This window comes from Photinus pyralis, unplaced genomic scaffold (genome assembly GCF_008802855.1).
Source record: "Photinus pyralis isolate 1611_PpyrPB1 unplaced genomic scaffold, Ppyr1.3 Ppyr1.4_LG2, whole genome shotgun sequence".
In the NCBI taxonomy this organism is placed as follows: Eukaryota; Metazoa; Arthropoda; class Insecta; order Coleoptera; family Lampyridae; genus Photinus; species Photinus pyralis.
Window position 1 is genome coordinate 35,049,035 of NW_022170403.1, and position 25,699 is coordinate 35,074,733.

Here is a 25,699-nt window from a genome sequence, read left to right on the forward strand (position 1 = left end):
TTTAAAAAAAACACATCAATCTATTGAGTAGACCAAATGAGTAGTAGATACAATTGACAGCTGTCACATTTTTAAAAATACCGCCGTCAAATTTAATTACGAAATCGGTTAAGTTATTGCTTAGAATGTCAAAGAGGACACTTTCAACATTTATTGTAGTTGTTTTCGCTATTTATTTTCTTATTTTCTTCGTTTATGTATTGAATAGATCAAATTAGTAGAATACCAGGTGCACATGACCTACAAATAATTGAAGATTGGTTCACAATGAGTTGTGGTGTCAGTGCGTGGCCTGTGAGGTCAAGTTATCGTAAGTTTAAGAAAAATGTTTCCTAAAGTTACTATGGCCTCACATGGCTTCTTTAAAAAAATCTTACCGAGTGCTCTTCATCATAAAGACTATAGAGTTGCTGTTCATAGTCACACAAGTTGCGCGATTTGGGAATGTGAACCGCGCACACCTCATAGATTGATGTGTTTTTTTTTAAATCGAACATAGGGAAATTACATTGCATGCAAACTCCTATGTTCGCATTTAAAAAAAACTCACTGTATATTACCACATATACCTTTAGTAAAATTCTGCACACCCCCTTTTTGAAGCGATCAAAACTGAAAAAGCGTAAATTATAAGAGTATAATGTACGGTATATGTTCCTTATGCTCCAATAACACTTTGCAACACATTTCGCTTTTAATTAATGCACACATCTTTCTGGTGAGGAACCTCGCAACGTATTTTACAAATTGTTCAATATTGCAGAGTTCATGCTTTTCGAACCAACATTTATTGCAATATCTTTTACTTCTATTTCATTGTTCCAATTAATTGAAGCATTAATTATTTGTTCGATGTTTCCTTGCGACGGACAAGTTATATAGAATAGGGATTGGAATACAACTCTCCACCCCACTATCTCACAACTCTGTTGTAATCAGCAAGCGTTTGTAGGTATCTGCACTCAACTGCTTTGAGGTGGGGTTGTTATTCTATCCATCCCTTGATCTTTTGGAAGAAGAAAATAATGGTTGGCATATTTTAGGATCCTTCGCAAAAAATACATTGTCGTTTCCCAATGGTGCGTACTACCTGGGACACATTGTATCTTTTTCTTCCCGATATATCTGCTTGCTTGTAAATGGCAGTTAGCGCTTCTGATGTGAATCCTGGGGATCAATTGACTGATTTACACGAGTACAATTTGCCGATGATGCACACCAGTATCATACACTGTTCTGACATAATTTTACCCTTTTGGAGAGAGATCATTAGGTTATACACTGTTTGCGACTAAGTGCGGAGAACCAGGTGATCATGCACCAACAAAGTAATTAATGATAACTGTACTCTATCTTGATTGATACACTTCTTATCAGTTTGGTTATCATGAAGGAAAATAAAGTACGTTAGTAAATAATTCTTATATTGAAAACGGTACAAATCTAATAAATGTACCTATATTCTTTTCCGAGTGAATCTTGAGGGTAAACGCAGCTGATGGTTTCAGAATGGGAAATTATTTCTAAACAAAAGAATAAATGAATTGGAATATTCACAATTATACGACAACAGGCTTTGGCAATAAAGCCCTAAGCAGTTTCTTGTACTTCAGTAATAAGCTGTTGATACTATAGCAAACCGTTGACGATGACGACGGTGATAATACTGAATTGAGATGTCTTCTCCCCTAACGAGTTTAATCATAACGATCTTCCTTCAGGATATACGAGTATTGTCTTTATCGAATGTGGCGGCGATCGATGTGTATTGCTTCGAACATCGATCGAAGACCTCTCTCTTTTGAAGACCAACTCCTATCTGTCGTACTAAATGTAAGTACAAAGGCAACATACACTGTAGTTAAACTACCCCATACAAAGTAATCAGTCGCCTAAGGGTTAGGCATCCAAACATGTACATATCTGTTACGTCATATAACTAGATAGTCACGCCGCCACTGCAATATCACTTGCAGGTTATATCACTTGCTTACTGTAATCGAGAAATAATCAATGAAAAGAAGTATAAAGCAGTATTTTATTGATGCACAAAAATATAGGACAATTGTAAGATTATGAAAATGAAGACCTTAGAAGTGTTTTATTAACTACCATGAAGATTTAATTAAATTTAGCCAAACCAGACAACGTGCCGATTTTTATCTTGCCTATGAAATGATATTCCTGCTGGACAACGACCACTGCAACTTTTACAGTTGTACGCAGAACAAACCACCACGTTTATATCACACAGTTTTGCACACACAAACTTTATCAATAATGAAGAAATGTCAATAAATTCACACTGCCCCCGAGCTTTGACTGCCACCGAAAATATGGCGGTCGTCTCGAAATTCGCGTCAAATTCACGCATGCCGTGGATGCGGTATTTACGGGTCCCCTCTCTTTCCTTGTCTAAGATTCGGCATCTGCACAAAACGGTCGTTGGTTATATACAGAGCATATTATATTTTTGTTTCAGATGTAAACGTGTGTTGCCTAACCATCAGGGTGGATTATCACACCTTAGAAAAAGAAAGAGTGAGGAGTGATAATAATGATCGTAAAGTGAAACCCACATTTGTTTGTTATTTCACCGAAAACTAACCTATAATTTATACCAGAGAAACGATATACTTTCGTGTGTTTTTTGGCTATCACTTCCGTGCACTACAATGTACCATTGTCCAATAATGTTTTTAATTGCACATTTCGAGACTTAATGATCGCATAATCACGAAAATGAAAAATTAAACAAACTTTGGCTCCGAAAATATGGCCGCCAATCGTACGATCTTACGTAAGGAAGTGATACGTTTTTTGGTTAGAAGCAAATAACATTCATTCATTGTAACATTCCTACGATCATTGTATATGTTCTATAGAGCTACAAAAACTCTTCCATGTAAACTTCCATGCTTTTCTCTGACGCCACCTAATATCCTTCGTATTGTCACAGATATATTCTTTACGTATATCTGTGGTATTGTAGATATAGATGATTGTTAAAATGTTAAGTTTTTTTGTCACAACTAACAACAGGCAAAAATATATTTCTAATGGTAGCATAGCAATCTGTTAGCAGATGCGGTACATGATGCTATATAGTGCCACAAACTATAAGAGATTCTTGATTATCATTTTTGCTTAAGAAGTAATAAGTGGAAATTAGATTAATAATTTTTTCATTGAAGTTTCAAATAGTCTTGTTGACCATCATATAATTTCGCAAACTTTAAACGTTTTTCGCTTTCAGTGTCTCAGTCATTAATACCTATTAATTCCATATGCATTCGCAAAGTTTGAGTGATGAACTCTATGATGCGATATGTGGACCTTTATTGGCTTTATTACTTCTGACCACATTCGGTATAGCCTGCCCCCGCCCAGCGTTCATTGGCATGCAAGACCAATTTATCATAAAATTCTCTTTGGGTGTTTAAAGTATCATTCAAATTCATGCTTTTCTAGCTCAGCATATACAGCCCTTTCACTTTAGCGCTCAGACAGAATTCAATGGACATTTTAAAACAACTTTTTTATTATACCTGAATCACAATCTCCGTTTTAAACACTCAAATGCGTGCGAAAAAGGGCCTTTAAAACACACGTGCTTTAAAGTTGCTAAGTAACGATACTTCAAGTATGACTTTTGAAACTGTCATCTGGATGAAATAAAAAATCCTCTTAGGTCGCTTTCTGTAAATGCAGAACATTTCTTTGGCTTTTGTATCTATCCTTTGGTTGAAGCTTTCACAAACGCGCGTAATTTAGGGTATGCTTCCAAATCTGTTCCACTCTTTAATCGCAGCATTGCTTTAAAGTTTTGAATGAATGCACCAAAATATTAAAAGATTTTGACATTTCCTTCATATATGCCAGCATTATGGATGCATTTAAGACTGTATTCGTAAGTAACTTCCTATTCATCCATGGAAACAACTTTTCATATTCTTTATAATAGGCTTTACTGGAGTTGGATTTTACACCTACCAACGTTTGTTTAGATTTTACAACAATCGATTTAATGGGCGGTGTATTATCTTTTTCAACGGAAATCGTTTAATTCACAAAGACGATGATTTTTATAAGCAAACGTCAAGTGACATTTCCATGGCAATCGTGAAATTACGAACACCCAGCCCACTTAATTAGACATGTATTCGAGTATAACGTCAATATGACTTCATTGTATTTCCTATTTTTAAATTATACTGCAGGTATAATAAAAAATACTATAAGATACACGTGTATAATTAGTCTTTAAAGCACTTGCAACGTTAAAGGCACTCCGCTTTGCGTCGTGCCCTTAAACTCGTTGCGCGTGCTTTAAAGACTTGATTATACACTATTGTATCTTAATATACTATTATGACTTTTGTCATTTCACAAGCATTTAGTAGGTATTCTAAAAGTATATATATGCAAGTTCGGTATGATACGTATATCTGTGGTATGAGTGATTCGGATATACACCATATTACATAAGGTAGGTAACAAAAAAAACCTGTATTTCATATACATTTTATTCCCATCTTTTGGACCCTATACAATTTATAGCTAATAAGTACGTTGTCAGGTATGAGTAAATGTAATATTTGTATGGAATGCTCGTTCATGAACAAGACAATAAGGGGCAAGATGGTTGGGTGGGTATTACAAATATGTGACTAGAATCAACAATGACTGGTGCAAGGCTGATCCTTGCCAGTTTCCATCAAGAAAATCCTGTTGTACTTAGATTTCTAAACCAACAATTCAACACATGTTACATTAAACTAAGTTTACAGTAACGCTTATAGTAAAGATATGCATTCCAGGTCTTAATATGACAGAATTTACTAAGGCTAGGTTACAGGAGCGATATCGCCCCCACCTATTGCTTGCTGGGTACAAAATACACACTACACAGCATTTTACAAACTTTAAACTTTACTGAAATAAATTATAACCATATAAATTGTAAGTAATCTGTTATTTTCATAGATTACATTTTGTCTTATATCATAAGTGTAAAGTCATACTTTTAAATATTATCAAATCTTCATTACATTATTTAATTGCTAAAAATTTAAGATGTCACTTAACATGGGGCACAGATCATGATATGTTTAGAAAGTGGTGTTTATTAATCTTATCTAAAGCAGAGAAGGCGGTTGTGGCTAGTTTATATACCATTGATACATTATATTTATATCACAAAATGTATGCTAGGGCAACGACGGCTTATAAACAAACCTAGCCCAAAGCATTTTCCAATTTTTTTCCACAATACCAAGAGCATATAATTTAAACACATATACTCTGCTATTTTCTTAAAACACATTTACAAGACAACATACAAAGGTCGGATTGCATATAACAGGTATTAGATTTATTAATTAATTAAGCTGATATGTTTTCTATAGTTCCCAAAAATCGCAGACCCAGCAAATCACCCTGATCCGCACCCACCCTACCCATGCTCTTTTTGAGCTGCGGCATGCCATTTTGACATGCACTGGACGGATTATATAACACAGAACAATTCATCTTCATTATTCAACCTTAGATTTGTTGAACATCGTTCCTTAACTGTGGTTCATTGAACAATGTAGTTGAATTGCTATTATCTGCATTTCAGATTAATCCAAGATATCAAATCAGTACTACTCTATCAATAAATACTTGAATCTCAAGACCTAATTGACTTTACAATTACCTGATATAAATAGAACTAGTAGTAAATGATTCCCTATCTTGGATGGTTTTACGCCAAAATTATTACATCGGCTACTAAATTTATACTTACATGATAATAATAGATATATCACATAAACGTCACACAAAAAGCACTACTACAACACTATTTGAATATAATCTAGGTAATAGAGAATTATCAATATTATAACATCATACAACTTTGAATGTATGTTAAAAATTAATAAATGTAAAACTATATAAATATATAAAAAATAATTTCAAATACGGATATGAAAAAACAATGTGTCATTATTACTTAGGTACTACTTACAACTAAAAACTTCAAAAATTTTTACTACTTATCGTAACTTTGGTTTTTAAAAGTAGAATGTACCTGTACATTGAATATCAATTAAGCATATTTGGAACTATGCGAAAATAGTTTGACGAAGGGCACTGGTACTATATGTAACCATACAAACTTGGTGACAATTTTTTGAAAATTTTTAAAAATCATTGTATATCATTCGTTTACATTCCAATGACGTCTCATAGGAATACAGAGCGAGTTATGGTCCCTTCAATATTATGAACAATAGAATGATGATGAATTTTAAATACCTACCATAGTACATGTTCCATTTCGAACATTAGACAATTTTTAATAGCAGCAAAATTAGTAACATTTCATTATTGGATGATTGATAATTATTGAAATTTATGTAAGTCGACGCACACTGCAAATATTATACGGGCGATTAAAAATGAGTTGCCGTCGAGTCGCCTTTGGAAGTTCAAGTTAAGTAGGTATGTAAACAAACATTCCAAAGGTGACTCATTTTTGATCGCATGGTATTATCAATCAAACATTATAGGTTGAGATAATTTTTATGTGGCGCCATCTACGTGAATCAATAGGTATCTGTAACATGAATGCAGTCTTTGTCAAAATTCATTCAACAATCTCAAAGTTAAAATAAAAACGAATTCCATTACAGGTACATACACTTTTTCAAAATATTAATACATTATTAAAATAAAATGTAAGTAGGTATATATCAATTGAATTACATACTAAAATTTGTTTCTAAGTAATACATCTAATTCCTGCAAATATATTGGTTTTGATTGCAAGTTAACAAATGTCGAAATCTAAATCTTATTCACAAAAGCAAAAAGCATCAACTATACTTTTGTAAATGCTGTATATATCATAAGTCAGTGAGTTTATTTACACACTATATATGAACCAAAAATAATTAAATGTCGCGCTCACTGAATAGTTTGCTATATGATTTGAAATATCTCAATTTAAATTGTATTTGTATATCAAGATAGTTTTAGAACACTCCCAGTATGTCAATTATAGTAGCAGCGTTTGGTTTATTGCTATGAATTAATATATTAAAAGAAATAATTTACTTTATAAAAATTGTAACTAGAATCATCTATCTACTAAAAAAAGCTCGACAAAAACAATACTGTTAGCGACAACAAGCACATACAGTAAAAATGTAAATGTTTGTTGCGCAATTTGTTATTAAAATAATTTAAAACATAACATTTAGGGCACCTTTGGTATAAGCTTATCCTGTAATATTCCCCAGTAACTTTAGATTGATTGATATACCTGTATTTATCAAATAAATACTGTCCGCATCCTTAGCACATAACAACAGTTAACTAAGAGTAAGTATTAGGTTACTGTGAGCAGTAAGTTGGGCGTACGGCTAACAATGTCCGCCAGCTACAATTAGCGTTCGCTGTCAAGTACTCAGAGGCATATAAGAATTAAGATTGTCCATTTTCTTCTCCTTTTGTTCCCTGCAAGTATTTGTTTGTCAAATACAGGAGTAGATACAGTGTAATGTGGAAAATAATGTACTATTCTATATGAATGAATACACAAGGATTCACACATAGTTAATTCTAGTATGATCTACTAGTGTTAGCAAAGGCAAATAGACCGACCTCTGCAGCCATTTTGGTTTTGGCATACTCGATACGAATGGCGCCGCGGTCGGAGGACAGAAGGAAGGAACCTTGCAGAGCAGCCATGACCTGTGCAGCGTAGCGCACATCTTGGTATTCCACAAATGCCACTGGGGATCCACCCTTGCTGTGCATGCGCAGGCGACAGAAGCCAGGGAAGCTGTGCACAAGAACACCACAAGTGCAACTCAGTGTCAGGGCACTATTGCGACTACAGGAAGTGCAAGGAACAACATTCATAGTGTGACTTAAAGTGATGATAAACCGTATATCAGTTAGTAATTAAGTGACATGCGGCAGTAAAGGGGGGAAATTTGAAATGGAGATGACTAGTTGACTACGCCCCTGTTTTCAATACAATGAACTACCAAATTTTGGAAAAATATTAGGATTATTGTAAAACAAATACAAGGCAATTAAGTGCAAGGTATAGTGACGGACAGAAACTCTATTCGTAACGGCTCATATTCATGAGCTGGGCGCACTAGTGATACTTACAAAACAAAATTTGCGCCAGTAGGCCTCCATCATATGACGTTGGTTCTGCATTAAACAAAGAAAATGTACACATATCACTATAACTTGCACTAACTATTGGTGTAAGTAATGTGGTCTTTAAATGTTTGGTGTTGTACAAACCTGCCGAAAACTTCTTTTAATTCATGTTCTGACACGAACTGGCCCAAGTTTGCCACAAACAGTGTAGAACAAGGCGGGTTATTCACGCCTAAGCCGGGCTGGGAAGATGACGAACCCACCGGCGAGGCCAAGGCTGGACTAGGTAAAAAGTGCGGTAGTGATGCTGCATGTATGGATGTTAACGCCGTAGGATGCGGCAGAGATAATGGCGGCTGGAAATACAATAGCAATTAATTTCGTATATTGAAATAATAGTAATAGGTACGTAAACGTGCAAGTCTTCACAACAACAGAAGGCATCAATTACATTAGAATATGAATCGTTAGCATACCTACCATAGTGCATTAAGTAAGATGTAATTTGAATAAAATAATAAATATAATTAAAACTAACATGGTGTACTGGGGCACTTGCTTGCTGAAGCTGGGAGTCCAGAGTTTTGTCTGTAGATAGTCAAAGATAGGAACGTACGGGGACTTGAGGATGGAGAGCAGGATGTACTAGTGTAGCATGTTGAAGAGCCGCTCCAGGTAGTTCTGCTGCAGCTGAATAAGCTAACGGATGATGCCATAATTCTGGTCCTCCGGGGAAGAATGGAGTTCCCAAGTCTGGAACAGGTCCTATATTAGACAATCGTACAAAAAACGAAAAAATTAATCATGCTTTAATATACCATAATATTCTACACGCTCGTATCATAATTAAAATAAAATACGTTCTTCACCGTGATATCTAAATAAGTCAATAATAGTATTACAAACAAAAATGCTACTGTAAGTAAAAACCCTTAATTGCTATAATGTTTTGTCTTATGGTAACCTCTATACACATTCGAGAACAAAATTTTGTAATATCGAGTGTCACTTATTTCCAATACCTAAACAGTGCAAATAAGTGCTCAAGCAGTTACACAAATCGGGTAAAAGAAGTACAAAATTATATACAAATAACGTTAGTTTACATCTAATCAACTATTGACGATAGTAGTAATGACTAAATACATAAGCTATTCTGCTTTACAAACATAAAAATTAGTTACTTATTACGGGGCGATAAGCAGGTATAGGGAACAGAGGACAGGTGTGCGAATAGGGTGGCGACTGCCTTACATTTGAAAGACAGCTTGTGTACTTACGTCCAGTGAGAGGGTGCATCAAAGTTGGGTGCGTGTTGGCGGCGTTAGCAGCTTGCTGTTTGGGCTTGCTAACCTTGGTGTTACTTTTAGCAAACTCCAGTCGAATGGTCTGAGGCATGTCGGGGTCAAACCTTACGCCCTGCTGCAAAATTGCCCACAAAAAAAGGTGTCTGTGATAATGCGGTACTAATTTTTCTAGATTTACATAGGTTTATGACATTAATGTGTTTTGAAAGTAAAAGCAACTAAAGAAATATGCTCGTGATTGTTAAAATGAATATGAAATTCAGTTACCTCAAAAAGTTTCACACACTATGCAAATTGATTTTTATTTTTCGCGTAATGTTAACGTGAATATAAACTCATAAAAATTGATACATGTACGAAATAATGCAACCTCATGAACTTTTATATCTTTGCAGGTTAGAATTAATCGCAACAAAGGAGAGATTAATGTTTTTATGTACGTTTAATTTAATCGTAAAGTAATTGTATGTAAGATTTCCTTTATGATTAAGAATGGATCTGTTGTATCTAATACAGAAACATAAAAATATAGGTACACGAAACGATTAAAAATCACAAGAAAATTAGAGATCATGATAATACTAGAAGATGATTTCGTAGATCGTATAACTTCCCATGTAATTTGTATTTAAAACTTCCACAGCGGTTAAGTATTCCAAAACAAAAATTATGAAGATTGAAGTGTAATACAAATTTACTCATTACTAAATTAACAAAAACAATTTCAAAAGACAAAGATCATGATCACATTAGAGGATAATTTCGTGGACAGCAAACTCTTTGTGCAATTAAATTTTAAAGCGTCAAACCTCTTTCAGCAGGTCTCTGTGCGACATTTACGCCCCCCCCCCCACTCTTAATAAGGCGGTGTATTCCAAAACATTTAATTTAATTCTACCTAATGGTTTGAAGGTATTATTCCTGAATATAACAGCTTAATATTGATTTTTAAGCGAACGGAAAAATACAGGTACGTGGTATCGGTCATTAACAACGCTCTGTAATTTACATTAAAACTTTGGGAGATTATTACAGTGATGGGCACATGTTACGAATGTCCATGCATCATAACATCATCTTTAAAGCGGACGGGTTACTTTACTACAATACTTTTACATTTTCGCCCAACATATTATCTATTGTTAATTGAAAGTAGACAATGTAGGTATTTCGTATAGTATTTTAACGCATTTTCATGCCGATATCCTAAACACAGATACGTGTGAATAGGAAATACCACAATTCATGCGTTTATTGAAAAAAAAAGTAAATCAATAATGGCGTGTTACTTGATTGTTATATTTTAATATATTGAACGGACAATGACCTAGGTAAGATATCGACTAGTGTTACAACGATGAAAAATGTAAAACCAATTCAAAGCAAGAGTTTGCCAAGGAGATAATAAATTACGACTACGTCCGAGTCACATCTGTGTGGTGGAGATGAACGAATATTTGAGAAGCATAATTATATTATACTCACAAAGCATATTGTTACCAGGCTCGAATAGCAGTTGAGAGCTTTTGGTTTGAACTGCGGTAGTCACAAAAAAAGTAGTAGGTCCATTTCAAAAAGTTTTTAACATTAAACTTTGTCGAAAATCTTTGGTATGTAGTTATAATGCTCTTCGTTTATTCCCCAATTTAATTAAAAGAAAACATAATCTATGTCTAGCCGTGTAAGTATACCCCAATCAACCGGTCGCAATTACATTGACATATCATCGTTGCCTTTTTAAGTGGCTACCTATTCCATTCAGTTTATTATAAGCCTTTCCCTCGGTCTTTCCATTCCTAGTGGTTTTTCGAATGTGAATAAAAGTGAATTTTGTCGATGCTGTTATATCACAAGTAATCCGTAATCTAAAAATATTAACAAGGTGCGTTCACTTTATTGAACGAGATATACGAGGGTTGGTGAACGTGAAAGGTACGTATTCTGATAAGACAAAATGTGTTTTATTTAGAAGTTTCATGCCCTCTTCAAGGTGAGCCCCTCCTCGGCGGTTTTTCCACTTCTGGAACTAGTCCTGGAACGTTTCTTTTGTAATGTCTTCCAGGTGCATTTATCTTAATCTCGAGAACATTCTTCCTTTCAAAGATATTTTGAGTTTGGAGAATAAGAACAAGTCAGAAGCAGAAAAGTCAGGTGTAGGTGGGGATGAACAGCGGTCGAGTATTTGACTGAAACCCCACGAGCTCGGAGGTGGAAATGGATTGCAGCGTTTTTGCGGTGAAAATTTACCACGACCTCTTCACATTTCGAACTGTATGATTCATCACCTGTTATGACCGTTAACAATTAGTTTCCATGGAACATTCCAATAATTCCTAAGGAGCCTCGAAGCTATGGAATTTTTGGTTGCCCGTCAGTAGACGCGTTGCATTTTTAATTATTCGATCAGAATCCCGTAACATGATCCTACACAATTTGTCAAACAGAAAACACTCTTCACAAACAACCGCGTAGTATTATTATAAGTAATTGACAACAAAACTAAAATCAGTCTGGAATCATCCACCCCTGAAGCATGATGTTTAGTATACTCATAACAAACATGTTAAATAAATATTTTTTTGCAAATTAAGGATCTATTAAAATGTTGTGCGTTTGTTAGCTACATTTCAAAATTTTCAAAATTGTTGTAAATACAAAGTGTAACGATTATTTAGTGATTGCAGCAATTGTTACGCAATTATGAGAATTTTTAATAACTAGCAATAATATACTAACCTACATGTTCTCGACGTCACATAGACTTAAAAATAAAAACTGTGACAGTTTTGTTCTTGGTAATCGTTTTGTACAAAAACAAGCTAAAATAAATGTCGAGGTTTTGATCCAGTAGCGTCCCCAAAAATATATTTACCATATTAGAAAAGATCTTCATTTTTTGAAAGTAGGAAGAGCTACCGTTCGAAGTTAGTACCACGTGCTTTAACATTTTATTTCGCGCGTAAATGAAATAATAAACCGGAACCATTTATACAATAGGTTCAGATCTCTGGTATAAACCGATGATTAACATGAATAAACCTTAAAACTGCGGCTTTAATTGAGACTTCCTTTATACAGTAACAATGAATCGGACACGTCGAATTGATTGGAGTTGGTGCCTCATTTGTCTCCAAGATGTGAGTAATCGAATTTTGCCGAAGGTAACATTTTATGCGAAGGGGACTAGGGGAGGGTAAAGAGAGAGAGAGAGAGAGAGAGCAGTACAAGCGTTATTAAAAGTTTGCATTATAATATGTTAATTTAAAGTTTAATTCTATGCGTAAGAAAGAATATCTAATCAATCGAACTCATCTACTCATAAGAAGTGTGACTAGGGAAATCAAAAATTATGAGAGTAGGTATGGTTAACATTTAAAACGAATCTTTCCAGGAATAATTTTACTTTAATGTAAATGTTGAAAGTTAGTGTGAAAGAGCTTAGGTAACTATGCTTGTGAAAGCAGTTACTCTGCAGTGATCAGGTGCAGAGTGCGAAATGTGCTAAATTTATGTTACAGGAATGACCTATTATATAAAGAAAAATCAAAACCCACCTGCAGATCTTGCTTGGCTGCTTCCGCTCCGGCTCGTGTATTGAATGTAACAAATCCGACGGGCTGTAACAGTCAAGGCACGTGTTATTAAGAATAAAAAGTTACATGTGAACTATTTATATAGCAGGTATGTACTACGCAACATGTTACTTTACACTTCCATTTTCCTACCTATTAATTGTTGAGTGTATATAATCATTATAGTGTTTAATGTGAAACTAGACGGGCGTTTTTTCCGCCGCGGAATCATCGCAGCGTTTTACACGCTGGAATGAGATACAAGCGCTTATATGGAATATACTAGACGGGCGTTTTTTCCACGCTTCTCCGCTCTGGCTCCGCTAGCGTGAGCGGATTCAACGCAACCGGACGCGTTTTTCCGCTGCGATACGACTGTCCTAGCGTTTATAGGGCAGCGATACATTGTGAGAGGCGTATTCCTTTCCGCAGTGATAATATCGCTCCCGTGTAGTTGCAATTGTAGCGGAAATTACGCTGCGTTGATTCCGCGGCAGAAAAAAACGCCCGTCTAGTTTCGCACTTAGGATAGTTTTCAGCTTATAAATTACCACTCTATAAAGACTAGAGTAAAACTCTTCAGCGAAACTACACATTCCTGTACTAAGGTAGTTTTCCTGTCAAATGTAAATAAATAAAATGCAAAATTAAGTTATCCCCAGTCTCATGAAAACTAAACGAAAGCTTTTAAATTGACGATTCGGCTTTAAATTTGGTAACTGTTCAAATTTAACTAGCACTGTATCTCTTAGCAGATAACCCTGTGGGACAAAGTTAGCGTGAATCGGAGGACAGATGGATGAAAAGTCGGAAGTACTTCCACTTTTGTGGACTGCACAAAGAAAATAAAAATACCCACTTTTAATGCCACTTTTGTAGAACTTTCAGATATTTAATACAAAATCAACAGTTCTATGTCGCCAACAAAATAACAAAAACTTTAATACCTATCAGTAAATGGAAGAAGTTTACGATTCAGTTTGCAATTCTCGGTATCGGTATACATATTACAAATTCATTACGAATATTGATCTTACTACTAAAACAACTAACATTAAGTAATTGCTTATTGATTGGTGTCCAAAAATGGGGTCAGTTTGGAATGAGAATCTTACTATTTGATTTCAACTTCCTATACTTCTGTCTTCCACGCTAACGAAAGTTTATAATTGGCTTGGAAACCGCTAATAACCAGAAAGTTTACATTTTATCTATAACATTGAATGAACTTCAGCGGGACAATTTTGATTGCTCCACATGTTAAATAAAATTTTCCATTATAATTTCCAGGGTTTACTTCCTGCAAAATAACAATAGCGGATAACATTCAAGAAATGATAGGTTTCTAAAATCACTTTGAGGTTATATATTCATGCACATATAAAACGCATTTTGTAGATATGAGGAGGAGGGGGGTGGGGGAGATGACGGGTCTTTATTTCGTTTCAAATGATTTAATTAGTCTGGTGGAGTTTTACGTTTAAGCACGGAACGATTATTGTGTATTTAGTTGTATCAAAGTGGTGTATTTTTCCTTGCAAAAGATTACTTCCTAAAATTGTTAAATGTAGGGCAATGTTGTTATCAATTTTACTTTGTTCAATCATTTAAGTGACAGTTCTGTTTTAATGTACCTATGGGTTGTTTGATTACTTTTGTTAAAAGGTTCATTAAATTTATTGCAATAAGAATGCATTTATCGCGAAAAACTGCGTCTTTTTCGTAGATTCTGATCATGTTAGTAGCAATTTGATCACAGTTCATTCAATTATTTTGTTCAGATTATGAGCTATAAAAAATTCGTTTATTGGATTCCAGTTCTCGACTCATCAAGAGTCATACCTTCGAGTATCACAGATTCTAAGTGACAAACTTTTAATCCTTTAATTTATTGAAAACCTATTTCGTTTCTTCGTTTGTATAAAATGCGATATGACTATTCTGCAACGCCCGTACGCTTTCAAATTACCGGGGAAGAAAACCTCTTCCATGGCCCATTCCATGTTAAATTTTAACTTCTTTAAGCATCAATCGCGGAGAAACGGCCTACATTAGCAAAGCAAAAAATCTTGGTCCACCACAACAAAGTACCCGTGAATTTGTGCCGTCTTGTGTCCCAGAAATTAGTCGATTTGGGGGATTACAATTGATTTACAGCTCCGTCAGATTTCCATCTGGTACCAAAACTACAAGACGGGAGTAACCATTTTCCATGAGCGATGCACGAGAAAATAAAGCACGTGAACATCTATTTTATGAAGTTCAAGGAATTAGTTATTTACATAAAATTCAGGAAAATGACACATTACTGGCGAGGAAATATTGAAGTACGAGGCCAGAGAATTTCCGAGTCGAGTGATGTCATTTTATTGACGAGTTTTGTATTAAATTTTACCCGAAATCGTATTTTGATATAAAATTTCAATTTGTATATAAAACTTTTGATTAATGTCAATCTGTCAGTGTCATTATAGACATTACAAATGTCACAAATGCGACCGGAAAGTGATTGCTGCGGCCAGTAAAGTGACAAGCGGCAGGATACATAATCTGCTGTCTCCGAGGGGCTGACCACTGCGCAATATTGTGTACACCACATTTGCCATTTTCCACATTTGCTCAACATTTGCTACATTTGCCAGACATTTGCTACATTTACATAACATTTGCTACATTTACTACATTTACACAACATTTGCTACATTCGCTATAAATTTACCAGAAATTTGCTACATTTACACATCATTTGCTATATTCGCTATAAATTTACCAGAAATTTGGTACATTTGCTCATCATTGAGGTACTACATACATTTAAATATATGTACAAGCATTTCTAGAAGACTCATAGAGGTTAAAATGTGGCCAAGAAAGTGGAAATATGATGCTGATGCATATTTTTATATACCTATGTGGTCTATGGTCACGAACTTTATGGTGTATGTATTAAAGTATGAAAGACAAAAATTCTTTTTAATGCCTGTAAAAAGCCTATCATCACAAAAACGTTGATTTTATGGTCGCTTTTGCAGCCATAAAGTTTCACTTTATTGTACGCTTCTGTCAAACTTTACTTTATTGTACACATCTGTCAAACTGTACTTATTTGAAACTGATGTGTGAGAAACAGTAATCTGTTTGATACAAAGCGTCTATCTGGTCTCGCCCCATCAAGGATTGGGCCATCCACGTGCGTTTTTTTCATTTTCGGACTTGTAGGAATGTTTCACACCATTTTGCATAATCACAATGTTCACATTTAAAATTATAGTTTGACGTTTCAATCTTTGCTGCTTGCAGACCTTTTTGAAGTGTAGAACCAAAACATGAGGAAGATGTTATTGCTTACATTATTATACGAAGAATCACCAGCAATTAACCGAAAACACAAGTAGCTACCTATACCTACCATCAAAGTAGGTAATCAGGTTTCTAATAATTGTACAGCATGTTAACTATAAGGTCTTGGAAGCCACAGTTACGAAGGACCTATTGCATTTGACATTATTAAAATCTTGTGCAGCGGAGGAAGTTGCGATTGTACTTTTACTCTCAAACGCCTGCTCTTATATCATATATGACAGGGTTGCAACCTCGGTTGCAACGCTTGCAGCTTCCAAAATTTCATTTTGGGTATCTGAACTGTCGCTATCACCCATTTTGATACGCACAAAACACACGCAAAGATGCTAATTATAATTTATTACATATGACAGGAAATGCTTTGTTTTTAATTGTCTAAGATAACTATGATTTTCAGAAAAAATATGTTTATGAGCAAATTTTTGAATTCTTTTTTGATGATCGCCTAAAAAATTTTGTGTGCACCTTGGCCAAAAGTGATTTGTTAGGCCTCATCTGAATTGCGGCCTCGGCTACCGCCTCGGCCACAAACAGCAGCTTCGGCCATAAAAGATCACTTTTACGGCCTTGGTACACAAATAACTATATGAAGCCTACGAAACCTATTTTAACTACCCCATTCGGAATCTAGACACCTCCTGGGCTTCACGTGTTGTTTGTATAAAAGACCTTTAGAAGGTAAACGATTTTTTGCAAAAAAAAATATGATTATTTTTATTATTATTTATTATTGTGACGGTCACTTTGGTCGGGAAAACGAATATCGTGTAGGAGTCCTGGTTGTATGAAAGATGCCGCTCACCTAGGGGATTTTTAAGGTGGAACTATCAACGATCTCTCTCTTGAAATGGTGTGATGGCGGAAAGCAAGTCGTAGTGTAGCATATTATGTGATTGTTGGTGAATTATCGGTATTTATTAAGACTTCGTTTGGAATTGGACTATTGGAAAGGAATGGGTTGTTGTCTTATTACCGCTTGCGGGATTTGGCCGATGTAGTTCACCGAAAAGAGTGGTTAGACCACGCGGCTAGGGCCGGAGATTTCGTCAATCAATTTGCTTTCATCTGCGTTAATCTAGTACAATCCGTCTGTTAAAAGGGCGGAGCTAGCTACTGGTAGGGCTATAAGAGCAACCTGTAGGACGATAATAACCAGCAGGGCTGTCGTACGTTCGTTTTTCGTGTCTTGAAGACTAACCCTGAGGGAGTTGGAGTTGTATTTTTCGTGTATATCGCTGTTGGGAGAAACGTGAGATCGAGGACGTTGTAGAATCGTAGAACCTTTGGAGTTCGTGCCGACCACATAGTCAACCGCTGTACGTGGAGATCGTGGCGAGGTGTTGGAGGAACGTAGGGGAGGAATACACAGCTAAGTGTCATTAATGTCTGTCGAGTTACGTACCGATTGATTGGGAGGACCTTAGAACATTTTTGTTGCTGCGGAATTTGACGTTCACGATAAATTATTGTTAGCGGAGAATCTCTGAGATTCTGTCAATTCTTTTTAATTTGGGGAGACCCCTTTTCGTTAAAAATTAGTTGAAGACATTTCGTTGCCAAGAAATTACTTGTGGTGGGAAGCTTTGTGCTACTGTTAATTGTAAATTAGTTGAGATTCAGTATATTCAAATTATAGCCGAATAATAACAGGTCCCGACAATCAAGTGGGTTTGGTCAGATATATTTTTGTGATTTTGTTATTTTAATTGTTTTATGGGGTGGGAGCCAGCTTGATTGGTAAATATTAATTGACTCAAGGGGATAATTATAACGATTTTTTTGGTATATGAAAATTTGTGCATGCTAGATAAGAACCATATTGGCTGCTGTGATTTCGGTTTGGTATATAGGTATCTAGTTGAACTAATTATTGGTTCTGGTTAATTAAATCCGGCGATCTAGGCCGCAGAATTACCGATAGCTGTTGATCAACATCTAGCGAGGTTTGATAATCATTTTTTTTTTATTGTTTCGGTTAACCAAATGCGTATTTGTTTTGTTCGGTGCGCTGTATTGTGGCAGTTTTAATCCCTGCTACACGGGAACTTATTTTTTTAGGACGAAGTCATAGGGTTAAGGTAACTTATTTACATATATATATTATCTTGCATGATTCCTGATTAGAGTTAAAGGGGGGTGGGGTTTCGTCTACTTGATTCGGAGACTTAATTGTTCCGGTGTTAGGATTAGAAGTTGAAGTTGTTCTTCTGGAACCTGTGATATTTGTGCCGTCTGAATTATTGGGGATCCTTATTTGTTATTGCTAGAGTATTTAAATAGATATATATTTACATATTTATAATGGGTTTTGTTGTGTAACTGCTGAGATTTTGTGTACCTTATTGCTTTAAGTATCTAGACGACATTATAATTGTGACGGTCCAGCTTCCGTTAAATTCAGCAGCGGAGTGCAGTTTAGAGCTGGTGGCGCCCATAATTTTCGAGTGATCTTGGTTATCCGGTATTTTTAGGTTTTAGCCAACTGGGAACCTGGCCCGTCTCCACTGAGCTAGGGAGGGGTACGCTGCTGACACATATTTCTGAAGGCGACAACGAGGGAACTAGAGAGGTAGGGAGGTAGCGCCAAGAAATCGGTTAGTTTTGCACACTAATATTGTACTGCTTCGGCTCGTAGCCAAGTTGGCGTTGCATTATATGAAGGAGTATTCAGAAAAATGAGTAGAACGTTGTTATCAAGATATTATGAACTTTGAACAACATTATCATGATAAATACAACGAAAGTGTGTTGGGGGAGTATATTTTGTTTTTGGGTTTAGTGAGAGAAAGTACTTATGAACACGGAAAAAAGAGTAATAGGATTCACTACTAAATTTTTTTTACTATTTTAAATTTGAAATGATACTAAAAGTTTCATACAATTACATTTGTTTCGATTTATCGATAAATGAAAATTTCAATTCTGGATTGTCTAAAATACTGGTCAACGGCTCTCCTGGATACAAAAGCAAACTTTTTCAGGCCCTATATATTTTTTGTCTAACTATCAATAAATGTATCAAAATTTCATATTCTCTTATCAAAGTCAAAAATCGTGTTGGCCTGTGTAATCAATGGGTAGGTACATCAACTCATTGTATCTCCCATATGACTCCATAGTAAAACCAGCCTACGACTGGAAGGTAGGCAATAAGCATATGAGGGCAGATTTGGTACACGCGCTCGCTATACAGGGTCATTCTTGACGACTGTCAGTTAGAAAGATATGGAGAACCTTTGAAATACCGGAAGTAGCCATATACTTTGTTATTTTAAATAGGGACCCCCTATTTTTTCTACATTTTCGGATTCTACGTCGAATTTGGAGTACAACGAGTTGACCCTTTGCTCCAAGGCCTTCGTCGATAAATCGATTATCGATTAATTAACAAATGCTGTGATTAGTTACCTTAAGATTAACGCATTTTACCCTTGAAGAGTTTCTACTTACTGATTGGTGTTCTAATATTCTGTGATATTTTGTCTATTTTACTTAAGTGTTTTACTGTATTTTAACTTGACCTCTTATTATTTTATTTATATGCGTAATTTGCTCTGTTCGTGACACTATAGTTTATACTATGATAGCTGGAATATTTAAAGAATAAAGAAATTCAAGTTTTTATGTCAAAAATGGAATTTGCAGGGGTAATTTTAAAAATGTATTAATTTTTTTTAATCAATTTGCTACAAGAAGTGACTAAAACATGAAATATCTCGGAAACCGTTTGAAGCAGCCTCTGACATTTTGTATCAAATTAAACGTCCCGGAAAGTGTAAAACGCGTTAATCTTAAGGTAACTAATCACAGCATTTCTTAATCGATAATCGATTTATCGACGAAGCCCTTGGAGCAAAGGGTCAACTCGTTGTACTCCAAATTCGACGTAGAATTCGAAAATGTAGAAAAAATAGGGGGTCCCTATTTAAAATAACAAAATTGATGGCTACTTCCGGTATTTGCGGAAGTGGCGCCATCTTGAAAATATTTTAGTTCAATTCATCATGTGCCAAAACCCTTACAGGATTTATCAGTTTAGTGTAATTTTCAAAGGTTCTCCATTTCTTTGTAACTGACGCTCGTCAAGAATGACCCGGTATAAAACAGTCGGAGTGCCGCCACCGTTATGCATCCACCTTGCTCATGGTGCAAAATAGACCACCATGACCTTGCTGGAGCACATTATTTACGACTGCACTACATGAACGAATGTTAGAACATTTTCTTTGCATAATTTTCACGAAATGAAAGCGCCTGGTATACATTTATCTTTATAGGTATTTATCATGTCTTTACAAATCATTGATACTCGCATTGTTATGATGTCATATTTAATAAACATTTACTACATTTCCTCAACATTTGCCACATTCCGTGAACATTCGCTACATTTCTTCAACATTTGCTAAATTTCCTCATCATTTACTACATTTGCTCAACATTTGCTACATTTGCCCCACATTTGCTACATTTGCTCGCGACTGTACACCACTTATGCCCAGCGGTCAGTGACAGAAAGTGGGCATGAAAATGAAGGTTTCAGGACGATTTTGGGTAAAAGCACTTCCACACGGCAATCGCTTACCGTCACTTTTTTAACGACTATTTATTTAAAACCTTGCAACTGCGATCCATATAATGAATATCAAATTTGGAATTACTTATAGAACGATTTTAAGGCGTGTTTCAGTAAACGGTGGACATTGAATCAATCAAAATCACGTCTTGAGCATCCAAATGATCTATTGGCCTTTTTAGCGCATTTTTGCAAATTTATTTCTAAAAAGGTAGCTTTGGTCGGCTGGTAGCAAATGTGGGCCCGTAAAAGAACGCTTGTAGAAAGACGAGGAGTGTACATGTGCTTCACGGATCCATGCAATTATCAACTTTAGGGACCCGGCTACATGATGTGGGGTAGGCGACATCTGGGCGCCATCCCCGAGCGTGTTATACTAACGTGAACGGATAGAGAGCGACGGAAAAAAAATTAAAAGCTATAAAAGGTATCTTGGAATTTGAACTTGTAACGAAAAACAGACGAACGGATGCACAAAAGGCCGGAAAACCATACAAAACTATATAGGCTCTTAGGATCCTTAATTAACCTCATAGGTAGGTACGTACATGCTTCCAAGAAAAGTATTGTATTTTGTGCTGTATATTTAATTGCTAGTAGAATCTATAGAGAATAGTACGAACTATTTGTCATAACAAATGTAAATAGATAAAAATGAATGTATAAATATCTTATGCCTGTCTAAACCGTTCATCCGATTGCGATGAAATTGACGGATGTGCTAGTATTGCATTTAAAAAAAATCCAATACAACTGAATACCGAACGATCGTCGAGAAGGTTGATTCTGTTCTGACCCACCATATCGGAATAGCGTGTAAAACCAATTTTTTGAATCGGCATTAGTTTTATTTTTATTCGAGGTACCTAGATACAACATTTCATTTAAATATCTTAACAAATTAACAAATTGGGATTGCACAAATACAAAAGTTGTAAAGCGCATGCGCAATATTTTTTTGCGCGATCGGTTACATTACATTTAATCTTTAATTATTGTTAGGTACATTAATCGTACAATTTGTGCTGTTGTTTCCTATAGCAAGACGCTCATAAAGTCATAAAGGATGTGCAAAGCTAGTAAACTACATCAGACACATGCACATTTTTATGGAATTATTAATTTCAATTTTGACATTTAAACTGGTTGCCTAGTGATGTACACCATACCACTTTGATCATTTCGATTTATTCTGCTCGTTCATTTCTTAGTGCATAGTTATATTGGTTGGATAATGTTAATTTCGATCGCGCAAAAAATGTTATAAGCACGTCGAACGTTAAGGGTTACCGTTCTCAGACAATAATTGGAGTCGTCGCTTCGCTCCTCCTCCAAACAATTGTCTTCGAACGGTAAAAATCCCTTACCGTTCTCCATACTTAATATACTATATTGCATCTGCATAGTTGCCTGAAGTTTAAGGAATATTTACTACCACAGAAAACCGGACATTCATATGTTCTTTGTAACAAGAGTTATAAAAAAAAACCTTTTTGGAAGTTTGGGTAGTTTTTGGGGTGTAACTTTTTGGCCCGTTGGTCTACGTAGCCGAAAAACAATAGCGACTTTTCCTGAAGAACATGTGTATCAATTTTCAAAGCGATCGGACGTTTCTACACAAAGTTATCGTGTACACGGACGGACAGACAGACAGCAATACAAAATTATAAACGATCTCGAGGATTGGTAATAATCACAAGATTTATATGTAAATATTATAACATAATTTAAATATAGTATAACCCTATAAATAAAAATGTTATTTAATTAAGGAATTAAGGTTGCTTAATAAAGGCTTAAACAATAAAATATATGTCGACGTAAGAATTGTTTTAATGTCGACTTAAACTGTCTGCAGGTAAGAATATTAAGAACTAATTAATTAAAAAACACAGATGATAGATTGTCAAAAAATGCACGCAGTAAACCATAAAACTCGTTTGCCATCATATATAAAAGGGCTTTTAACTACGGATCTAGGCTTATTTTGCAATAAGTTATTTTAATGAAGCTTTCTTACATAGACATAGACATACAAGGTAGATCTTCAATAAACTTAATACACATGGTTTTACTCTTCAGGAAAATAGCTTAAATGTATTTCAAAAGTGAGACTATGGAGTAGCAAGTTTCCCTCATTGGACGTGTAGACGTATCCAGGTTTTTCGGTTTAAACAATATATAACAAACATTGCAATCTTAAAAACCATGAAGAACCATTTAGAAGATGTTAATTTGTCCGTTTGGATTGGGTTCATGATCTATTTGACAGAAACAAGAACATCTAATAGATATTTCGCAAAGTACGTCGTAAAAAATGGATTTCAATACGAAATCTTAAAACATATTTCTGCAATTAAGGCTGGACAGTACACCCGTTCCGTTGCCCGAAAATACTTGATTTCGTTCCACGATATCTTAATTCTGAGTGAAGATGAAGAAGGGGTCGAATATTCCTGTGAAAGGTGAATGCTTTAGCTAGACAATAACGCCGGGGTTTACTAAAATGCTTTAAAATAAGCTTTTTTTTAAAGGCAACGTCGAGGGCTGTTAGGGTGTCATATTTTGGAAAAGAAAAAAGGAAATAAATTTTCCTGGCGTTATTGCCTAGATATTAAGTTTACGAACGTATCTTAATTTTGGAAATTGTTCCAACTTCATTTATAGATAAGTTATCTTGGATCAACAACTTAAAAGTTTTCCTCAAAAGCGCGAAAAGATAGCTTCCGCCGCGTGGCTGGTTTTATACAGATAGAAAATATGCATTATAATTGGACAAAGTTTATGTTTTTACTATCGAACACAAATTAATATTATAAATAACCAAATTTGGGGATTGACAATAGGCAACTTTACATACTCCGTTCTGTATGTACTGTCCAGCCTTAACGTCCGGATCAAATTTCTCTAATAATATCCAAAGTATCGCTCTTTATGAAACAGGATTTTTCCTGTCGCTGCGATGAGATCTAAGCATGAAACTATTTCCAACTAGAAAAAGAACTCGGAGGCTCTATTTCCAATAGGTATAGACCCTACATTGTGTTGTGGCTTCAAAATGAAGCGCATGGTAGTCATTAATGTTTAGATTCAAAATAAGTGCTTCTAAGTCTTAAGCTTAAAATAAGTTTTTCTATTTCGGTGTCACAATGATGGTTTTGTACAAAACAGTTGTACAAAGACAGTGATTATAGTCGTTTTTTTTTGGTAACTCATTTCATAAGTTGGCAGTTACTAGTTAGTACAAGTAGGTACTTCGTTGGGTACTTCCATGTTTGAAATGTCAGTCTTACTACGCTGCCAACCTAAAACTTAACGGCATAAAAAGTGTTCCCAACATAAAACATGTTAGTTCTAATGTTCCCTATAGTTTCTGATAATGATTTTTTTAATTAAATTAAAGCACCGAAATAGAAAAAATAGTATGAAAAACGCGTGTTACAATGCTTTATTGTAATACTCCTATCTTGCGGACACTCGTGGCTACGCTTCGCGTCGCCACTCGTGCCACAAGATAGTCGTATTACAATAGGTCGCATTGTAACACTTGTCTTTCAATATACTATTGTAGTTGAAAATTTTATAAATCATTTTATGGCATTTAACCCTTACTAAGTTAACGCGCTGCCTCTGGGGGCGCGTGCTACAGTTTGAGAAACGCTTCTCTAAAGCACACTTAAACAATCGCGAGCTCATTCTGATGAACTGTGTTTATTAGGTTACTTACAGTAAACAATTAAGCGGTATTACACATGCAGAGAATATTCCAGAATAATCTACATTCTCATCTACATGATGCGGCCTTTACTAAAACAAATATGATCTACTGTTCAGTTTGTAACAATACGTAGAGGGATGATTGTATGAATCTACGAAAACTATTAATTGCATTTTTTTCGTATCTACTTTGTGGCACTTGCACTTCCAACATCCATTATACAGCCATCTAGACCAATGCACTGCCATGTACTACACTGTAGAGCTTGAATGGACCTATTCATGCAATTGTAATGTAACTAATATAATCGGTGTTCATTATACAAAGCAGAGTATATATTTGTCATTTACTAATTATCCATATACTATACTACCGTCAACCGTGGCCTATACATAACACACTACGCTATTACATGTATACCTAAACGCGTAAACCAAATTTGTGTACAATCTTGAATACCATGTAATTCATGTTTAAGTTTCGATTCACCCAATTTTCCGATAAGTATTTAATATAACCTTAATACCTATCTGTGAAATCCTCTTTGAGGATTTCCAGTGCCATCCTATCTGCATCGCATACGCCAGATCAATTATCTTAATAAATCTGCTTATAATATTGAAGCATATTACAGTAAGTCTCCATACAAAACTGACTTCCCAAATGGGATTTAGAGTTCGGAATTTCGCCAATGTCATTAATAAATTGATCATCCCAACTGAAACTAATGTGATCGGTTAATAAATTTTAAGGTATCAATAAAATGACTACCACACTTTTTATATTTTATGCGTACTGGTTGTTTTCTTTTGTGTGAGAGGATAGCAGCATGTACAAGTAGCATTGTGAACGAGCACAAAGGCGACAAATTACAGTGGGTTTATTCTACTGTTGTAATCTACGTACCTAGTGAAAATAAGTGATATTCAGACTCAATAAGCCAAGGAGAAATTAACAAAAGTTTTAATGAAATGTTGTAGCTACGTAAATCATA

The 25,699-nt window shown here is 35.2% G+C and overlaps 1 protein-coding gene across 1 annotated transcript in view; it reads right to left on the minus strand.

Annotated features, from left to right (window-relative positions):
• Positions 1–4,510: 4,510 nt before the first annotated feature.
• LOC116163716 (protein couch potato) overlaps positions 4,511–25,699 on the minus strand; it is a 320,094-nt gene continuing 298,905 nt past the window's right edge. The window contains exons 4-9 of the mRNA XM_031477807.1: positions 13,031–13,093; positions 9,450–9,591; positions 8,786–8,922; positions 8,314–8,525; positions 7,654–7,834; positions 4,511–7,506 (exon numbers count right to left, since the gene is read on the minus strand). Of these exons, the coding sequence (XP_031333667.1) occupies positions 7,474–7,506; positions 7,654–7,834; positions 8,314–8,525; positions 8,786–8,922; positions 9,450–9,591; positions 13,031–13,093 (768 nt within the window). The 3' untranslated portion in view covers positions 4,511–7,473. The remainder of the gene's footprint in view (positions 7,507–7,653; positions 7,835–8,313; positions 8,526–8,785; positions 8,923–9,449; positions 9,592–13,030; positions 13,094–25,699) is intronic.